The sequence below is a fragment of the Alexandromys fortis genome, unplaced genomic scaffold, assembly GCF_014885135.2.
Source record: "Alexandromys fortis isolate MF-2015 unplaced genomic scaffold, M_Fortis_MF-2015_v1.1 scaffold_392, whole genome shotgun sequence".
Classification (NCBI taxonomy): domain Eukaryota; kingdom Metazoa; phylum Chordata; class Mammalia; order Rodentia; family Cricetidae; genus Alexandromys; species Alexandromys fortis.
In genome coordinates, this window is record NW_026068295.1 from 90,976 (window position 1) to 108,246 (window position 17,271).

Consider the following 17,271-nt stretch of genomic DNA (forward strand, 5'->3'; position numbering starts at 1 on the left):
ACGTATGAATGTATAAAGAAAAGATGTAATATGACCTGGAATATGGACAGTAGTTTCAGTTTGTCAGTGAATGTAAATGAGGGAATAAACACAATCATGCATAAAAAAAGAAAAGAGAAGAAACTAATAAAAATTATTAGAATAGGTAGAAGAATGGATGAATGGATGGATAGACAAATGGATGGATGGATGGATGGATGGATGGATGGATGGATGGGTCAGTGGATAGATGGATTGATGGAAATGTGTGAGGAGTGTAGGAATAGCTAGAAAAATGGAAGAATGGACAGCTGGAAAAGTAATGATGAGAGGCCACTGAACACCCCAAATTCAATTCCAAATGATTAAACAAGCTTTACATAAATCCTGGCACCTTGATATAGTTGAGGAGAAAATGGGGAATGTGCTTGAACTTACTGGCATAAGAAACAGTTTTTTGGGGGGGACAGAACCTGGATAGCATAGACTTAAAGACTAACAATGAATACACATGTCCTTGTGAATTAAAAAAAAAAACTTCTCTAGAGAAAAAGATAGCATTGTTTGAACAAATTAGCTTCAAACAGAATGACAAAAAATGTATCAGATAAATATTTGACAGAGGGTTAGTGTCAAGAACATATAAATAAATTAAAATTTATCCATTAAAAATCAACCCAATAACAATTGTGGCAAGGCTGTGATAATTCTCACAAAATGAAATACGAACTGTGCAGAAATATTTTTTAAATGACCAACACATCTATGTATCAGTAAAAAAACTTAAAATTTCTTTAAAATTTTATTTATCCCCATCAAAATGGCTAAGATTCAAACAAAGAAGAAACAAAAAAACATACAAGAAGGAAATGATTACAAGTGCTGGCAGATGTGGGGAAACAGGAATAATAATTAGCTTTTATTTGGGGGTGTCTCCACTACAGATATAAGTGTGAAGGTCCCGAAAATGGTAGAATCTACTCTAAGATCCAATGTTACCACTCTGTGGCATACAATCTAAGGATTCCGTACATTACTATTGAAAGACAGGCATGTCCATGTTTATTGCTGCTCTATTCACAATATCTAGCAAACTGTAACAGTTTAGATGCCCACAAACTGGTGGACAGATAATAAAAAATATGGTACATTTCAACAATATTTTTAAGCTGGTAACAACAATACAATTGCCACAGTCTCTGTGAGTTCATCTGTGTACCAGTCCTGTTGTATCTGGAAGATACTATAACCTTAGAGTCATCTACAGTGCTTTGAGTTGTACAAGTTCAAACCAGGAAATTACAGCACTGAAAAATGGAAGTAGACCCCTTACCAAGAAACTGTTTGCAATTAAAACCAGCTAAGGAAGGGAAAATCAATTTTCACCAAAGGAGTGTCACCTGGTGTATTAACCCCACCCAGAGCAGGACGGATCACATGCCCAGAAATAGTAGAACAACAGAAAATGGACACCCTATTTTTTTCAGTTTTTAATTTGGCATGAGATTTTGTTTCATTTTCTTCTATTTTGAATTAATTTGTCTTCTTGATTTTTGTATGTTTGTTTGGATTTTACTTTTGTCTTTTGTGGACTTGGGGGATGGAGAGAAAAACGAAGAGAGAGAAAGAACATGAAGTTGTATGAGTAGAGAAGTGGGAAGGAACTGAAAGGAGCTAGAGGAGAGAATCACATGAACAAAATACATTACATAGAAATTTAAATAAAAATGATAGAGTTATGAAATGTGAATATTAATGGATGAGGTAGAAAACAATCAATATGCGTGAAGTAATCTGGAGTAAGATAGGAGAAGTCGTACATTTTCTATCATTTGTAGACGTTGATTTTGAATCTTTAGATGTATATATTTCATTTGATAGTATATGATGACATTAAGGGGGAAAGGGGAAAAGCAAATTGGAAGGACAGAATGGGGAAGGAGGTACCTAGTCAAATGAGTAAGTAGAAGGGGAATGTAGGGAGAAATATTGAACACTAAGGACATCACAAATTGTCATGGAGAACTCTAATACTAAAGAAGTTTCCTAAAGTATATGCAAGCACACATATAAGAAGACTAAATGGAGTTGCTATATAATGGGCAGCAATGCCCCACTAGACACCACTGGAAGACAAATACAAGTCTAGTACTAGGAACAGATTATTCCTTTTGGAGCTATCAGCATGTGATGTACCAGTGATTTCCAAACAGAGCTGACTATTGCCATTGCATTTGGTTACCCTGCAGAACTCCTTGGTTAGATTTGTATTGCTGAAGATACCAGGCACTTGAGCCATAGCACATGGGGAGGTAAACTGGCACTCAGCTGGAAGTTTCATCCCTTCTGGCTGGCTTTCAGAGTGCTGGAAGGTGCTATGCATGCTACCAGAGGAGGAAAGCAATTACCAGTCTTGCTCAACTGCTAACTTTTTGAATTACAATAATAACTGGTCTGGTAAGATGTTGCAATAGCAACAAAAATTCTTGATATAATATTCAAAGGGAACTAATAAAAATTAGAAAAGATATGAGAGAGAAGGCAATTTAGAAAAACAGTTAATTAGTCATCCAAATTTGCAGCATGATAATTAAGTTCCTGATGGGGATACTTCTTTTTACAGGACAATAATTACACTGTAGCCATCTAAACTAAGTCCCATAATTCTGTGAGTTACATTTTACAAATACTTTTATCCAACTGCTAAGAATATGGAAATTAAGAAACCTAATATTAGAGTTGAGTTTCAAGAAGAGACCAATGACTACATATCTTGATTTCATTGAGACTCTGGCCTCTCTGAAGGGATTGGTTTTTATCTGGGTGAATTCTTCATTGAAAATGAGAAGAAAATATATGGACCAATATCTAGGTCGTGCTACATTGGTACTTACTTGTCAAAGGTTCTTCAGGACCAGGCTTATTATAACCTATAAAATAGTAGGCATGTTAGAGGAATGAAAAACAGAAGAAGGAAGAACAAAGGAAATAATTCATATAAATATAACACCCACATTTTTCTTCAGTTTGTGTGTGTGTGCTTCTTGAAACAAGGTACTAAGAAAATAGGATGAACTGGTGTAGACTCTACTAGCAATAATACTGAGAGAAGTAAAAAAAATAAAGGATGCCTGAGACATTCCATAGCAAATCACAGAGATCACTCACCATTGACATAGAGACTGTCCTTGTCCAGGGAGTAATTACCCAGCTGGGTGATTTCCTGAGTTAGATTTCTCAGCTCTGTGTACAACTCTTTGATGTCTATCCCAGGATGTGCAGGGTCATGGTAGTAGGCACAGATGGCATCCACACCAGTGGCTGTTCCATTCTTCTTAGGCCTGGAAAGAGAGGAGTGTGGAGCCTTTAGAAAAGTCATAATGTAGATGAGAACCAGAAAAAAGGAGGAGGAATGAGAATGGTAACAAGAGCAGTGTTCATTCCTTGCAAAGGGACAGAAAAAAGACTCACCTGAGAGAATCCAGTCTGCAACTGGAGTTGAAGGAGTCATTCTGGAACACGTGTCCAAGCTGTGGATGGAGGAGAAGGGAAACGAAAGCAGGTGTTGGACAAAGGGGGCCTATGGGATCAATCTCTGTCAGGCTGCTGGGATAAGGTTCTCACCAGGTAGTGGAGGAAAGTCTCAGTTGAGTTGAACAGAGCTGAGCCATTGCTCATATTTGATGAATATGGAAGGTTGGTTATGGTGAAGTTGATTGTGAGGGTTTTTAGATGGTGTCCTATAGCTGCAGGAAGAGGAGAGATACAACTGAGAATTTGCTTGATGCCAGAGTGAAATCCTGTTCTCTCCAGTTTGGCTCCTCTTTTATTCTCCCACTGCATCTCAACATGTCCAATCAGGTCAGAACCTACACAACTCCTTAACCCCACAGCAAACAAATCACCTTCTCTTAGCATTCCTCACATTCATTCTCTCTTCATTCTAGCACATGTCTTAGCTTATGACCAGCACTAACTTCCTGTAAACTCATCGGATGTACTTTGTAAAGATGTTCTCTATCTGGATTTCTAGTAGCATCTTTCTGAAACTCATACTGGGATGATTTATATTGCATTACTACCCATGGTTGCATGTGTACTGTCTGTGTCCTGGTTGCAACTGATGACTGGACACTTGTTGTGCCTAATATTGCTTGTTAAGAAGTCACACATGAGGCTAATAATTGAAGAATTGCTTCATCAGATTGACTTGTGAGCATATCTATGGTGCATTTCATTGATTACTATTTTATTTAGTGCACCCAGTGAACTATGACGAGCAGCACCACTGAGAGGTTGGTTCTGCATCTTGCTTCCATTGAGACTTCGGCCTCTCTGAAAAGACTGGTTTGTATTTGGGTCACCTTTCCTTTGGAAATGAGGATAAAAATATGGACCAATACTTAGGTTGTGTTAAACTGATACATACTTGTAGGAGTTTCCTCAGGAACATGTTTATTATAACCTAGAAAACAGAACACATGTCAGAGGAAGGGAGAGTAAAGAAAAGAATTCAGCATGTTTTGATCCATATGGCACAACACCACCCTTATGTAGATTAGTGAACATGTAGTTATGTTTCAAGATCTGACAAGTCATCCTGGATGAGAATTTCCTGGTATTTCAACTATACACATCTCTTCCCATACCTCTATCATGTTCCAAATGTGTTCTTACAAAACATATTTTTTCACACCTCACTTCTACGTCAATTTGTCTCAATACACACATTTATTTTCCCTTCTTTTCTACCACTATAGATCCATTCATAAGATTCTTATTGATCATTTTCTAAGGGAAGTATTCCATTTTATTCTGTGAAGGTAAAGAACAAACAAAGAGGCAATCCACAGGCAACAAAACACCCCAACTCTCTGTGTATAGAAATATAAAGAAGAGCAAATGAGGCTAGAGTGCATATACAAGGTATCTATCTACAAAGAGGTTGGAGAGGCTAGACTCCAAAATAAAACACATCTTGTCTATGAAGATATCAGACAGATAACTGCCAGATTTGTTCCTCAGATTCGGGCAATTAAAGATGGGCAGGGTCATTTTCTAACAGAACAGAAGGAAGTAAAGCAAAGATTTGACACCCTTTAAAATGACCCTAATGCTGTCAATGTAGACTACAATGAGAAACATTTCAGCAGCCACTGAAACAGTACAGAAGTTTAGGAAATATTAAATATTGACAGAAGCAAGATAGAGGAAGCTATTAAGAGAGCCAAATGCAGGAAGGCCCCAGAAGAGGATAACATCATGCAGGAGCTGGAGGCAGCTACAATAGGCTCAGGGTCTATGGAGTTTCTCAGACTCTTCAGAGAGATATGGGAACATGAAGTGATTCCCATGGAATTGGGCACTCAGTCATAATTCTCATACACAAGAAGGACAAGCTAGACTGCTCAAATTATAGGGGCATTAGTTTGTTTTGTCATAACAGTAAGACTTTCTTCTTCATTATTCTGCAAAGGATCAAGGGTAGAACAGAGGAAATTATAGCACAGGACCAGTGTAAATTCAGAGCTTACAGGAGTACAATTGATCAGATCTTCACTTTGAGGCAACTGACAGGAAAATACAAAGAATTTGGAAAAGATTTATATGTCTGTTACACTGATTACAGGATGCTTTGAATAGCATTTGGGGAAAAGTACTTTGGTAAACAATGGGGTTCTACAGGTACCCAGATAAAATCATAAAAATACCAGAAAACGCCTATAAAGATACTTTTGCATCAGTCAAAGGCTGTAGAGAACTAAGTGATCAGCTTAAGATAATCATAGGAGTGTTGCAGGGATGCATCTTCTCGTTAATATATTCCTGGAATAATAATAGCAACAACAACCCTGGAGGATGAGGAGATAGGCATGCAGATAGGTGGTGTGTGAATCAATAACATGCAGTTGGCTGACAACACAGCACTGCTTGCTGAAAGTCCAAATGAGCTGCAGGTCATGGTAAATAGAGTGGTGGAAGTAAGTGAAAAACTTAATATGAAAGTAAACATGGAGAAGGCAGAGAGACAAAACTTGAGAAGGGCACACAGGATTTCAACATTGTAATAAAGAATCAAAATTTCAAACAGTCAACTATGTCTATTTGGGAGGTTACCTAGATTCAAAGGAGAGAACCATTTCAGACCTCAAGAGGCAGACAGGAATAGAGGGGGCTATATTCCAGGCATTAAGAAGGGTTTGGTCAACAAAATAAATAACAACAACAAAATTACAAGCATATGAGACAAGTTTTAGCTGTCTTCTTTATAACTCTGAAAACTGGACAGTGAAACCCTTCTTCGAACAGCAGCTGAATGTGTTTGAGATGGCATTTCTCAGGATTCTAGGTTTCATATGGAGAGATAGGGTGTGCAGCAATGACATTAAGAAACATCTCCATCTACAGAAGTAAGTAAATACAGAATATGCAACAGTGATTTAGATACTTTGGCCATGTTATGAGAATGAGAGATGACAGATACCCAAAGATAACATTGCTTGGAGGAGTGCACGGGATAAGGCAAACAGGAAGGCCCCAAAATTGTTGAATAGACAGCATAAAGGAAGACTGTGGCACCCTGGGTATGACAATAACACAAGCATCTAAGACTGCCCAGTATAGGAACAACCAGAGAACTGCCACAAATGGGCTGTCCATGCAAGCTTAAGCATTGTCATGGAATAAATGAGGGTGATGATGATAATGATGATGATGATGATGATGATGATGATTACACACAAACAAAAAGAGTGTGTGTCCCATTGCAGTTTCTATTAGGAAAAGATACGGATGAAAGTTATTTGTTCTTTCTAACAAATAAGGTTTATATAAACTGCTGAATAGAAAATAAAAAGAGGGTTGAAATTGTATACAAATCCTTTCACTGGCTTTGTGAAACAGACTGAATATAAACGCAGCATAATACAACATCAAGTGCTCCAAACTCAGTGGAGAAACAGGCAAATGCCTTTTCAGTTCTATGCTTTATTTGCCTTTTTATTAAATTCTGAGTAATATAGATACATTATATCTCCTTACCCATATCCTAGCCTATTATGATTAAAATAAATTGATGAGGCATAGAGTCATTGAACTGACAATATTCTGGACATATCTGCAAGCAAGAGTCTACATATTGTTAATTGGAATAGAAAAACCAGTATAAAAATGTGATTACTATAAACACTGTAATATACTCCTGGATTCAAATAGAAGTAGAAAGGAAGCTCAGCAAACACATTCCTATCCCTCTGGTTCCTGACTTTGTACACAATATGAAAATAACAACCGTACTTTTTGCAGGCTCTGTGTGTGTGCTTCTTGGATTCTAAAAACAAGGTACTAAGAAAATAAAATGAACTGGTATAGACAGTACTAGCAATAATACTGAGAGAGGTAGGAAAAATAAAAGATGCCTGAGACATCCCATATCAAACCACAGAGATCACTCACCATTGACATAAAGACTGTCCTTGTCCAGGGAGTAGTTACCCAGAAGGGTGAGTCCCTGAGTTAGATTTCTCAGCTCTGTGTACAGCTCTTTGATGTCTATCCCAGGATGTGCAGGGTCATGGTAGTAGGCACAGATGGCATCCACACCAGTGGCTGTTCCGTTCTTCTTAGGCCTGGAAAGAGAGGAGTGTGGAGCCCTTAGAAAAGTCATAATGTAGATCAGAACCAGAAGGAAGGAGGAGGAATGAGAATGGTAACAAGAGCAGTGTTCATTCCTTGCAAAGGGACAGAAAGTAGAGTCACCTGAGGGAATCCAGTCTGCAACTGGAGTTGAAGGAGTCATTCTGGAACACGTGTCCAAGCTGTGGATGGGGAAGGAGAAGGGAAATGAAAGCAGATGTTGGACAAAGGGGTCATATGGGATCGATCTCTGTCAGGCTGCTGGGATAAGGTTCTCACCAGGTAGTGGAGGAAACTCTCAGTTGAGCTGAACAGAACTGAGCCATTGCTCATATTTGATGAATATGGAAGGTTGGTTATGGTGAAGTTGATTGTGAGGGTTTTTAGATGGTGTCCTATAGCTGCAGGAAGAGAAGAGATTCAATTGAGAGTTTGCTTGCTGCCAGAGAGAAATCCTGGTCTCTTCAGTTTGGCTTTTCTTTCAGTCTCCCACCGATCTCAAAATGTCCAATCAGGTCAGAACCTACACAGCTTCTTAACTCCACAGCACACAAATTGTCTTCTCTTAGCATTCCTCACATTCATTCTCTCCTCATTTCAGCACAGGTATTATCTTATGACCAGCATATACTTCTTGCCTACTCATTGGATGCAATGTCTAAAGATGTTCTTTACACTAGAACTACAAGAGGATCATCTTTCTGAAATGAAAACTCACACTGGGATGATCTATAGTACATTACTACCCATGGTCCCATGTGTACATTCAGTGTCAAGTGCAGTTGAAGATTTGACACTTGTGGTGGCTAATATGGCTATCATGTAGTCACACGTGTGTATACAAATTGAAGAATTGCTTCCATCAGACTGTCAATGGTCTTATCTATATGACTTATTGTTTTGCTATTTGATGTAGAAGAACCAGTAAAGTATGAACAGCATTACAACCAGGCATGTGCCTTGTAATTCTGATCTTTGCACATATGAAGATGACCCTGACATTTCACATACTCTTTTTCTAGCTCTATCTGGAAGACAGGCAGATCTATTCAAATGCAGGCAATGGGATCCAGACTTACCTGTGGCAGGTTCTGGCTGCAGAGATGCAGGTGGAGAAGGTAGGGTAGTGGTGACTGGCTCATGAGCTGTGGAAAGGATTGTCATTGCTGAAATCCCCATTTCCAAGAACACCTCATGCTTCATTTATCTAGATTGTTTTTATGCATCCTAGAGTTTCAGCTCTGGATAAAATTTTCCTCTGAAAACCTTCCCCTTTCTAAATACAAGACTGTCCATAGTGAGAGAAATATTTTTTTAGCTATGATTAGAGGCAAAAAAAAAATCATTCACAGATGAACCATGAGCTAAACTGAAGAGTGACTGTGTGTGGAGAAGTGAATTTTACTATGACCAGAATTAACTTGAGATTTTGAGATATAGTGTTTGAGTAAAGAACACAGAAGAATTAGGAGAATAGAAAATATAAAAAAATAGATGGATAGAAGGAAAGATACATAAAAGGAGGACCAAAGTAATTCAATAAAAATAAAAAAAATCTTGTTTAGGTGGAAGATAGGAGAGGAGAGAGAACAACTAAGTGAATGNAGATTATAGCATTCTAATATAGATGAGTAGATGAGAATTGAATAGATGGGTAGGTGGATGGATGGGTAGATAAGCACTGCATGCATGGATACATGAATAGAATGGTATGTGAGTTCACAGAATAATAAAAGAGAGAAAGTGGATGCTAAAAGCTAAGCAAATAGAAGACAAAGGTGTGTAAAAAAAAACCTAATAGACTGAATAATATATAGTAGCTGAAAGAAGAGCATGTGATCATACAGATAGTGAATATACGAATATATAAGGAGAGATGTGCCTGATAAAAGATCAGGTGGATGCATGTATGAATGCATAAAGAAAAAGTAGTATGACCTGGAATATGGACAGTAGTTGTGTTTGTCAATGAATGTGAATGAGTAAATAAAGAGAATCATGCAAAAAGGAAGGAGAAAAAGAAGAAACTCATGAAATACATAAGAAGAGGTAAGAGAATGGGTGGATGGATGGATGGAGGGATGGATGGATGGATGGTTCAATAGATAGATGGATTGATGGAAAAGTGAGAAGAGTGCAGGAATAGATGGAAGAGTGGACAGCTGGAAAAGTAATGATGAGAGGCCACTGAACAGCCTAAACTCAACTCCAAATCATTATGTAACCTTTACATAAGTCCTGGCACCTTGAAGTAGTTGAGGAGAAAATGGGGAATATGCTTAAACTTCTTGGAACAAGAAAATTTTTTGTGACAGAACATGGATAGCAAAGTCTTAAAGTTTTTGTAAAAAGCTTCTCTAGAGAAAAAGATAGCATTGTTTGAGCAAAGTGGCTTCTTACCGAATGGCAAAAAATTTATCAGCTATATATTTGACAGAAGGTTAGTGTCAAGAATATACAAATAAATTAAAAATTATCCAAGAAGAAAATAAACCAATATAAATTGTGGCATGGGTCCTATAATTCTCACAAAATGAAATACAAACTGTGTAGAAATATTTTTTAAAAATATGATCAACATATCATGTATCAGTAAAAAATTTAAAACTTCTTTAAAATTTCATATATCTTTTTCATAATGGCTAAGAATAAAAGGATTTCAAGTGCTGGCAGATGTGGGGAAACAGGAATAATTATTCACTTTTATTTGGGCTGTATCCACTACAGAAATATCTGTAAAGATTCCTAAAATGTTAGAAATAGATCTACTATAAAATCCAATGTTACCACTCTGGGGCATACACTCAAGGGAGTCCATACATTGCTATTGAAAGACAGTCATGCCCATGTTTATTGCTGCTCTATTTATAATATCTAGCAAACTGTAACAGTCTAGATGTTCACCAACTAGTGGACAGATAATAAAAATATGGTACATTTCAACAATATTTTTAAGCTGGTAACAACAATACAATTGCCACAGTCTCTGTGAGTTCATCTGTGTACCAGTCCTGTTGTATCTGGAAGACACTGTATCCATAGAGTCATCTTCAGTGCTTTGAGTTGGAAAGTTCAAATGAGGAAATTACAGAACTGAAACATGGAAGTAGACCCTTAACCAAGAAACTGTTTGCAATAAGGACCAGCTAAGAAAGGGAAAATTAATTTTCACCAAAGGAGTGTCACTAGGTGTATAACCACATTCAGAGCAGGATGGCTGACAGGCCCAGAAATAGTAGAACAACAGAAAATGGACACCTTATTTTTTTTTCAGTTTTTAATTTGGTATGAGATTTTGTTTCATTTTCTTCCATTTTGAATTTATATGTCTTCTTGATTTTTGTATGTTTGTTTGAAATTTATTTTTGTCTTTTGAGGACTTGGGGGATGGAGAGAAAAACAAAGAGAGAGAAAACATGAAGTTGTATGAGTAGGGAAGTGGGAAGGAACTGAAAGGAGCTGGCAGACAGAAACACATGAACAAAATAAATCACATAGAAATTTAAATAAAATTGAAACAGTTAAGAAATGTGAATGTAAATGGATGTAGTTGAAAACAATCATTATGGGTGAAGTAACCTGGAGTAAGAGAGAAGAAGTTGTACATTTTCTATCATTTGTAGACGTTGATTTTGAATCTTTAGATGTATATATTTCATTTGATAGTATATGGTGACATTAAGGGGGAAAGGGAATGAGAAAATTGGAAGGACAAGATGGGGAAGGAGGTACCTAGTCAAGTGAGTAGGTAGAAGGGGAATACAGACAGGAATAATGAACACGAAGTAAATCACAAATTATCGTGACGAACTCTAATGCTAACAGTTTCCTAAAGTATATGCATGCACACAAAGAAGGAGTCTAAATGGAGCTGCTATATAATGTGGCAGCAATGCCCCACTAGACACCACTGGATGACAAATAAGCATCCAGCACTAGGAATGGATTATTCCTTTTCGAGCTGTTGAGAAGTGATGTACCAGTGACTTCCAAACAGTTTTGCCTATTACCATTGCATTGGGTTACCCTCCAGGACTTCTTGGTTAGATTCATATTGCTGAAGATACCAGGCACTTGAGCCACAGCACATGGACAGGTAAACTGACACTCAGCTGGAAGTTTCAGCCTTTCTGGCTAGGTTTCAGAGTGCTGGAAGGTGCAATGCATGCTACTGGAGGAGATAAGCTATTAACAATCTTGCTCAACTGCTAATGCTTTTAATTACAACAATGACTGCTCTGGTAACGCATATTCACTGATGCAAGAGCAACACAAATTCTTGGTATAATATTTAAAGAGAACTAGTATAAATTAGAAAATATACAAGAGAGAAGGAAAATTTAAAAAAACCACTAAATTAGTCATCAAAATTTGCAGCTTAATAATAAAGTTCTGGATGGGGATACTTCTTTTTAGGGGACATAAATTACACAGTAGTCATCTAAATTAAGATCCATAATTCTGTTAGCTACATTGTACAAATACTTTTATCCAACGGAGAAGAACATGGAAATTCAAAAATTCAACAATTCAACGTTAGAGTTGAGTTTCAAGAAGAGACCAATGGCTTTGTATCTTGCTTCCATTGAGACCTTAGACTCTCTGAAGTTTATATTTGGGCAATTTCTTCATTGAAAATGAGCAGAAAATATATGGACCAAGATTTAGGTCAGGCTAAATTGGTACTTACTTGTAGAAGGTTCTTCGTGACCAGGTTCATTATAACCTATGAAATAGTAGGCATGTTAGAGGAATGAAAAACAGAAGGAAGAACAAAGGAAAGGATTAATATGAACCTAACACCCATATTTCCTTGCCAGGTTTGTGTTTGTGCTTCTTGGATTCTTGAAACAAGGTACTAAGAAAATAGAATTAACTGGTGTAGACAGTACTATCAATAATATTGAGAGAGGTAAGAAAAATAAAGGATGCCTAGGACATCCCATAGCAAACCACAGAGAACACTCACCATTGACATATAGACTGTCCTTGTCCAGGGAGTAGTTACCCAGATGGGTGATTTCCTGAGTTAGATTTCTCAGCTCTGTGTACAGCTCTTTGATGTCTATCCCAGGATGTGCAGGGTCATGGTAGTAGGCACAGATGGCATCCACACCAGTGGCTGTTCCATTCTTCTTAGGCCTGGAAAGAGAGGAGTGTGGAGCCTTTAGAAAAGTCTTAATGTAGATCAGAACAAGAAAGGAGGGGGAATGAGAATGGTAACAAGAGCAGTGTTCATTCCTTGCAAAGGGACAGAAAGTAGACTCACTGGAGGGAATCCAATCTGCAACTGGTGTTGAAGGAGTCATTCTGGAACACGTGTCCAAGCTGTGGATAGGGAAGGAGAAGGGAAATGAAAGCAGATGTTGGACAAAGAGTGATATGGGATCGATCTCTGTCAGGCTGCTGGGATAAGGTTCTCACCAGGTAGTGGAAGACACTCTCAGTTGAGCTGAACAGAGCTGAGGCATTGCTCATATTTGATGAATATGGAAGGTTGGTTAAGGTGAAGTTGATTGTGAGGGTTTTTAGATGGTGTCCTATAGCTGCAGGAAGAGAAGAGATACAACTGAGAATGTGCTTGATGCCAGATTAAAATCCTGTTCTCACCAGTTTGGCTTCTCTTTTATTCTCCCACTACATCTGAAAATGTCCATTCAAGTCAGAACCAACACAACTTCTTATCCCCACAGCACACAAATTGTCTTCTCTTAGCATTCATCACATTAATTCTCTCTTCATTCTAGCACAGGTCTTATGACAGCACAGTCTTCTGCAAACTCATTGGTTACAATGTGTATAGATGTTCTCTATCTGGATCACTAGGAGCATCTTTCTGAAATGAAAACTCACACCAGGATGATCCATAGTGCATAACCACCTAGGTTTCATGTGTACTTTCAGTGTCAGGGATGCAATTGAAGATTTGACACCTGTGGTGGCTAGTATTGCTTGTCAAAAAGTCACAAATGGGGATAAGAATTGAGTAATTACTTCATCACATTGACCTGTACACATATATACAGGACATTTTTAATGCTATTTCATGTAGATGATCCAGTCCACTATAAGAAACACCACTATCAGGCATGTAGGCTTGTGATGAACAAGAAAGGGAGCTGACATGAGACTGAATGCAAGCCAGGAATCACTGTTCCCCCGTGGTCTGCTTTAGGCCATTGCTCTTGTTTCTTGCCTTGAATTTTTAGTTGGTTTGCATTAAGTGTAGACTGTAACATGGACCCATAAATTGAAACAACTCATACATTCTCAAGTTGCTTTAGACTATAACATCTATCACAGCAAAAGAATGCAACCTACAATGGCATTCAATTCATCTCCCAGTGATTTTCATTCTCATTTACACATCCACCCTGAGCCTACCACTATGACCCAGTAGGTGCTAAGGAGGACATATATAGGCTGCATTGCATGTTAAACATTATCATTCATGCAAATCAAATTCCTTCCATTTACTCTATTTTTTCTGGTCACTGAGCCCTCTTATTGAAATCCTCACAGGAACACTCTATGCTTCCTTTATCTGGATCATATGCACTCATCTGGATAGTTATTTCAGGAGGAATTTTCCTCAGAAATTCTTCCCCTATTTGTCTATTTGTCTCACATGCCATTTGGCGGCATGTGGGCAAGTACCTGGTTTGATTGTTAGCCTGATTTTTGCGCATATGAAGATGACCCTGACACTAGCATCTTTGCAACATGGTTTTCTAGCTCTATTTAGAAGGCAGGGGTGGAAGTTTGAGGTAGGGGATATAATCAAATGCAGGCGATGGCATCCCTAGAAACCTGTGGCAGGTTCTGGTTGTAGAGATGCAGATGGAGAAGGTAGGGAAGTGGTGGCTGGCTCACAAGCTGTGGAAAGGATTGTCATTGATGAAATTCTCATTTCCAAGAACATTTAATGCTTCATTTATCTGTATTGTTCTTACTCATCCTAGAGATTCAGCTCAGGAAGAATTCCCTTCTAAACACAACAAGGCTGTCCATAGTGAGAAATTTTTCTAGCTATGATTAGAGGCAGAACAACCAATTGTAGGTGAACCATGAACTAAACTGAAGAGTGACTATGTGTGGAGTAGTGAATTGTACTATGACCAGAATTGACTGAAGATATTGAGATAAAAAAATCAGCATAAAGAATGAGAAAAGAACACAGATGAATTAGGAAAACAGAGGGAGTAGAGACTATATGAACAAGGGGGCGTCAAGATCATGATGGGTTAATCCATAGAAATTGCTGACCTTAGCTCATGTGAACTCAACAGACTTCAGACCCACAGCTGGGGAACCTGCATGGGAACTGAACTAGGATCACTACAAATAGGTGTGAGAGCTGTGTAGCTTTGTATATTTGAGAGGCTTCTGGCTGGGGGACCAAAATCTATCCCTGGGGCATGAACTGGCTTGTTGGAGCCTATTTCTTATGGTGGGATGTTTTGTTCGGTCTTGATGCTGGTGGAAGAGCTTTGGTCCCTCAACTTAATTTGCTAGGCTTTGTTGATACCCTATGGGGACCTTTCCTTTTTACAGGAGTGGATGGGGGATGGATTAGGAGAGACATGGCAGGAGCAGGGGGAATGGAGAGAGGGGGAACTGTGGTTGCAATGTAAAATGAATAAAAAATTTAATTAACACGTTTAAAAAATATATAGAGGATAAATGAATGGATAGATGGAAGAATTTATAAAAGGAGGACCAAAATATTACATAATTCAAAAGGAATTTTAGAGATACCAGAAAGGAGAGAAGAAAGGACAACAAAGTGAATAAACTTGATAGGTAAAATAGTATGAGTGTGTGTATGTGTGTGTTTTGATTGATGAATGTGCAGATTATACCATAATTATATGGATAAGTAGATGAGTATTGAATAGATGGATAGATGTATGGATGAATGAATGATGTGGGATTTCCCTGTATGCTGTGAATACTATTGGTTTATAAAGAAACTATCTTGGACCTGTGCAGGGAATATACATATGTCAGGGAAGCTAAACTGAATGCTGGGAGAAAGAAGGGTGGAGTCAGGAGAAGCCATATAGCCCCACCGGAGACAGACACTGGAACTTTAGCTGGTAAGCCACAGCCACGTGGCAATATATAGATTAATAGAAAGGAGTTAAATTAATATGTAAGAGTTAGCCAATAAGAAGCTAGAATTAATGGGCCAAGCAATGATTTAAATAATATAGTTTCTACGTGATGATTTCGGGGCTGAGTAGCCAGGAATCAACAAGCAGCCTCCATCAACAAATAGATAGATACTGCATGCACGGATTCATGAGTGGACTGGTATTTGAATTCACTGAAAGCCAAATGGAGGACACAGGTATATAAACAGCTAAATGGACAGAAAGGTACATAGGTAGTAGCTGACAGAAGAGTGGGTGATCACACAGGTTGTGAGTATATGGATATATAGGCAGGGATGAGTCTAATAGAAGGTGAATGTGTGTATGAATGTATGAAGAAAAAAGAAGAAATAAAGCATGAAATAGAAACTGGACATTAGTTTAGGTTTATCAAAGAATGTGAATAAGTGAATGAGCACAATCATGCATAAAGGGAGGAGAGAGAAGAAACAAAGGAAATCCAAATGAATAAGTAGGAGAATGGATAGATTGATGGATGGGTGGGTGGATGGATGGATGGATGGATGGATTGATGTAAATGTGATATGAGTTCAGGAAGAGCTGGAAAATGGAAGAATGGCAAGCTGGAAAGATAATGGATAAATAGGCCACTGAACACCCTAAACTCAACTCCAAATAATTAAACAACCTTTACATAAGTCCTTGCATCCTGACTAGTTAAGGAGAAAATGGGGAATACACTTGAACTTATTGGCACAAGAAAGGATTTGAGATACAGAACCTGGATAGCAAAGTCTTAAAGACTAACAATTATTACACATGTCCAAGTGAATCAAAAGCTTCTCTAGAGAAAAAGATAACACTGTGCAATGTGGTTTCCTAAAGATTGGAAAAATCTTTATCAGCTAAGCTAAGTATATGACAGAGGGTTAGTGTTAAGAATACAAAAAGGCAACCTACTGACTGGGAGAAGATCTTCACCAACCCCGTAACAGACAAAGGTCTGATCTCCAAAATATATAGAGAACTCAAGAAAATAGACTTTAAAATGCTAATTAACCCAATTAAAAAAATGGGGCACTGAACTGAACAAAGAATTCTCAAAAGAAGAAGTTCAAATGGCCGAAAGACACTTAAGGTCATGCTCAACCTCCTTAGCAATAAGGGAAATGCAAATCAAAACAACTTTGAGATATCATCTTACACCTGTCAGAATGGCTAAAATCAAAAACACCAATGATAGCCTTTGCTGGAGAGGCTGTGGAGGAAGGGTCATCCATTGTTGGTGGGAATGCAATCTTGTGCAACCATTTTGGAAACCAGTGTTTCGGTTTCTCAGGAAATTCGGGATCAACCTACTTCTGGACCCAGCAATACAACTCTTGGGAATATACCCAAGAGATGCCCTATCATATGACAAAAGCATTTGTTCAACTATGTTCATAGCAGTATTATTTGTAATAGCCAGAACCTGGAAACAACCTAGATGCCCTTCAATGGAAGAATGGATGAAGAAAGTGTGGAATATATACACATTAGA

The 17,271-nt window shown here is 38.0% G+C and overlaps 1 protein-coding gene across 50 annotated transcripts in view; it reads right to left on the reverse strand.

The window, feature by feature from the left end:
* Muc16 (mucin 16, cell surface associated) overlaps nt 1–17,271 on the reverse strand; it is a 187,966-nt gene that overhangs the window by 26,966 nt on the left and 143,729 nt on the right. For 24 of the 50 annotated variants that reach the window (XM_050132481.1, XM_050132479.1, XM_050132480.1 and 21 more), the window contains 13 exons: nt 13,039–13,160; nt 12,884–12,942; nt 12,584–12,756; nt 12,305–12,340; nt 8,694–8,759; nt 7,894–8,015; nt 7,738–7,796; nt 7,435–7,607; nt 4,409–4,444; nt 3,604–3,725; nt 3,451–3,509; nt 3,148–3,320; nt 2,874–2,909 (listed from right to left, as the gene is read on the reverse strand). In XM_050132481.1, the coding sequence (XP_049988438.1) occupies nt 2,874–2,909; nt 3,148–3,320; nt 3,451–3,509; nt 3,604–3,725; nt 4,409–4,444; nt 7,435–7,607; nt 7,738–7,796; nt 7,894–8,015; nt 8,694–8,759; nt 12,305–12,340; nt 12,584–12,756; nt 12,884–12,942; nt 13,039–13,160 (1,236 nt within the window). The remainder of the gene's footprint in view (nt 1–2,873; nt 2,910–3,147; nt 3,321–3,450; nt 3,510–3,603; nt 3,726–4,408; nt 4,445–7,434; nt 7,608–7,737; nt 7,797–7,893; nt 8,016–8,693; nt 8,760–12,304; nt 12,341–12,583; nt 12,757–12,883; nt 12,943–13,038; nt 13,161–17,271) is intronic. The other 26 variants (XM_050132488.1, XM_050132487.1, XM_050132465.1 and 23 more) reach the window with 20 other exon arrangements.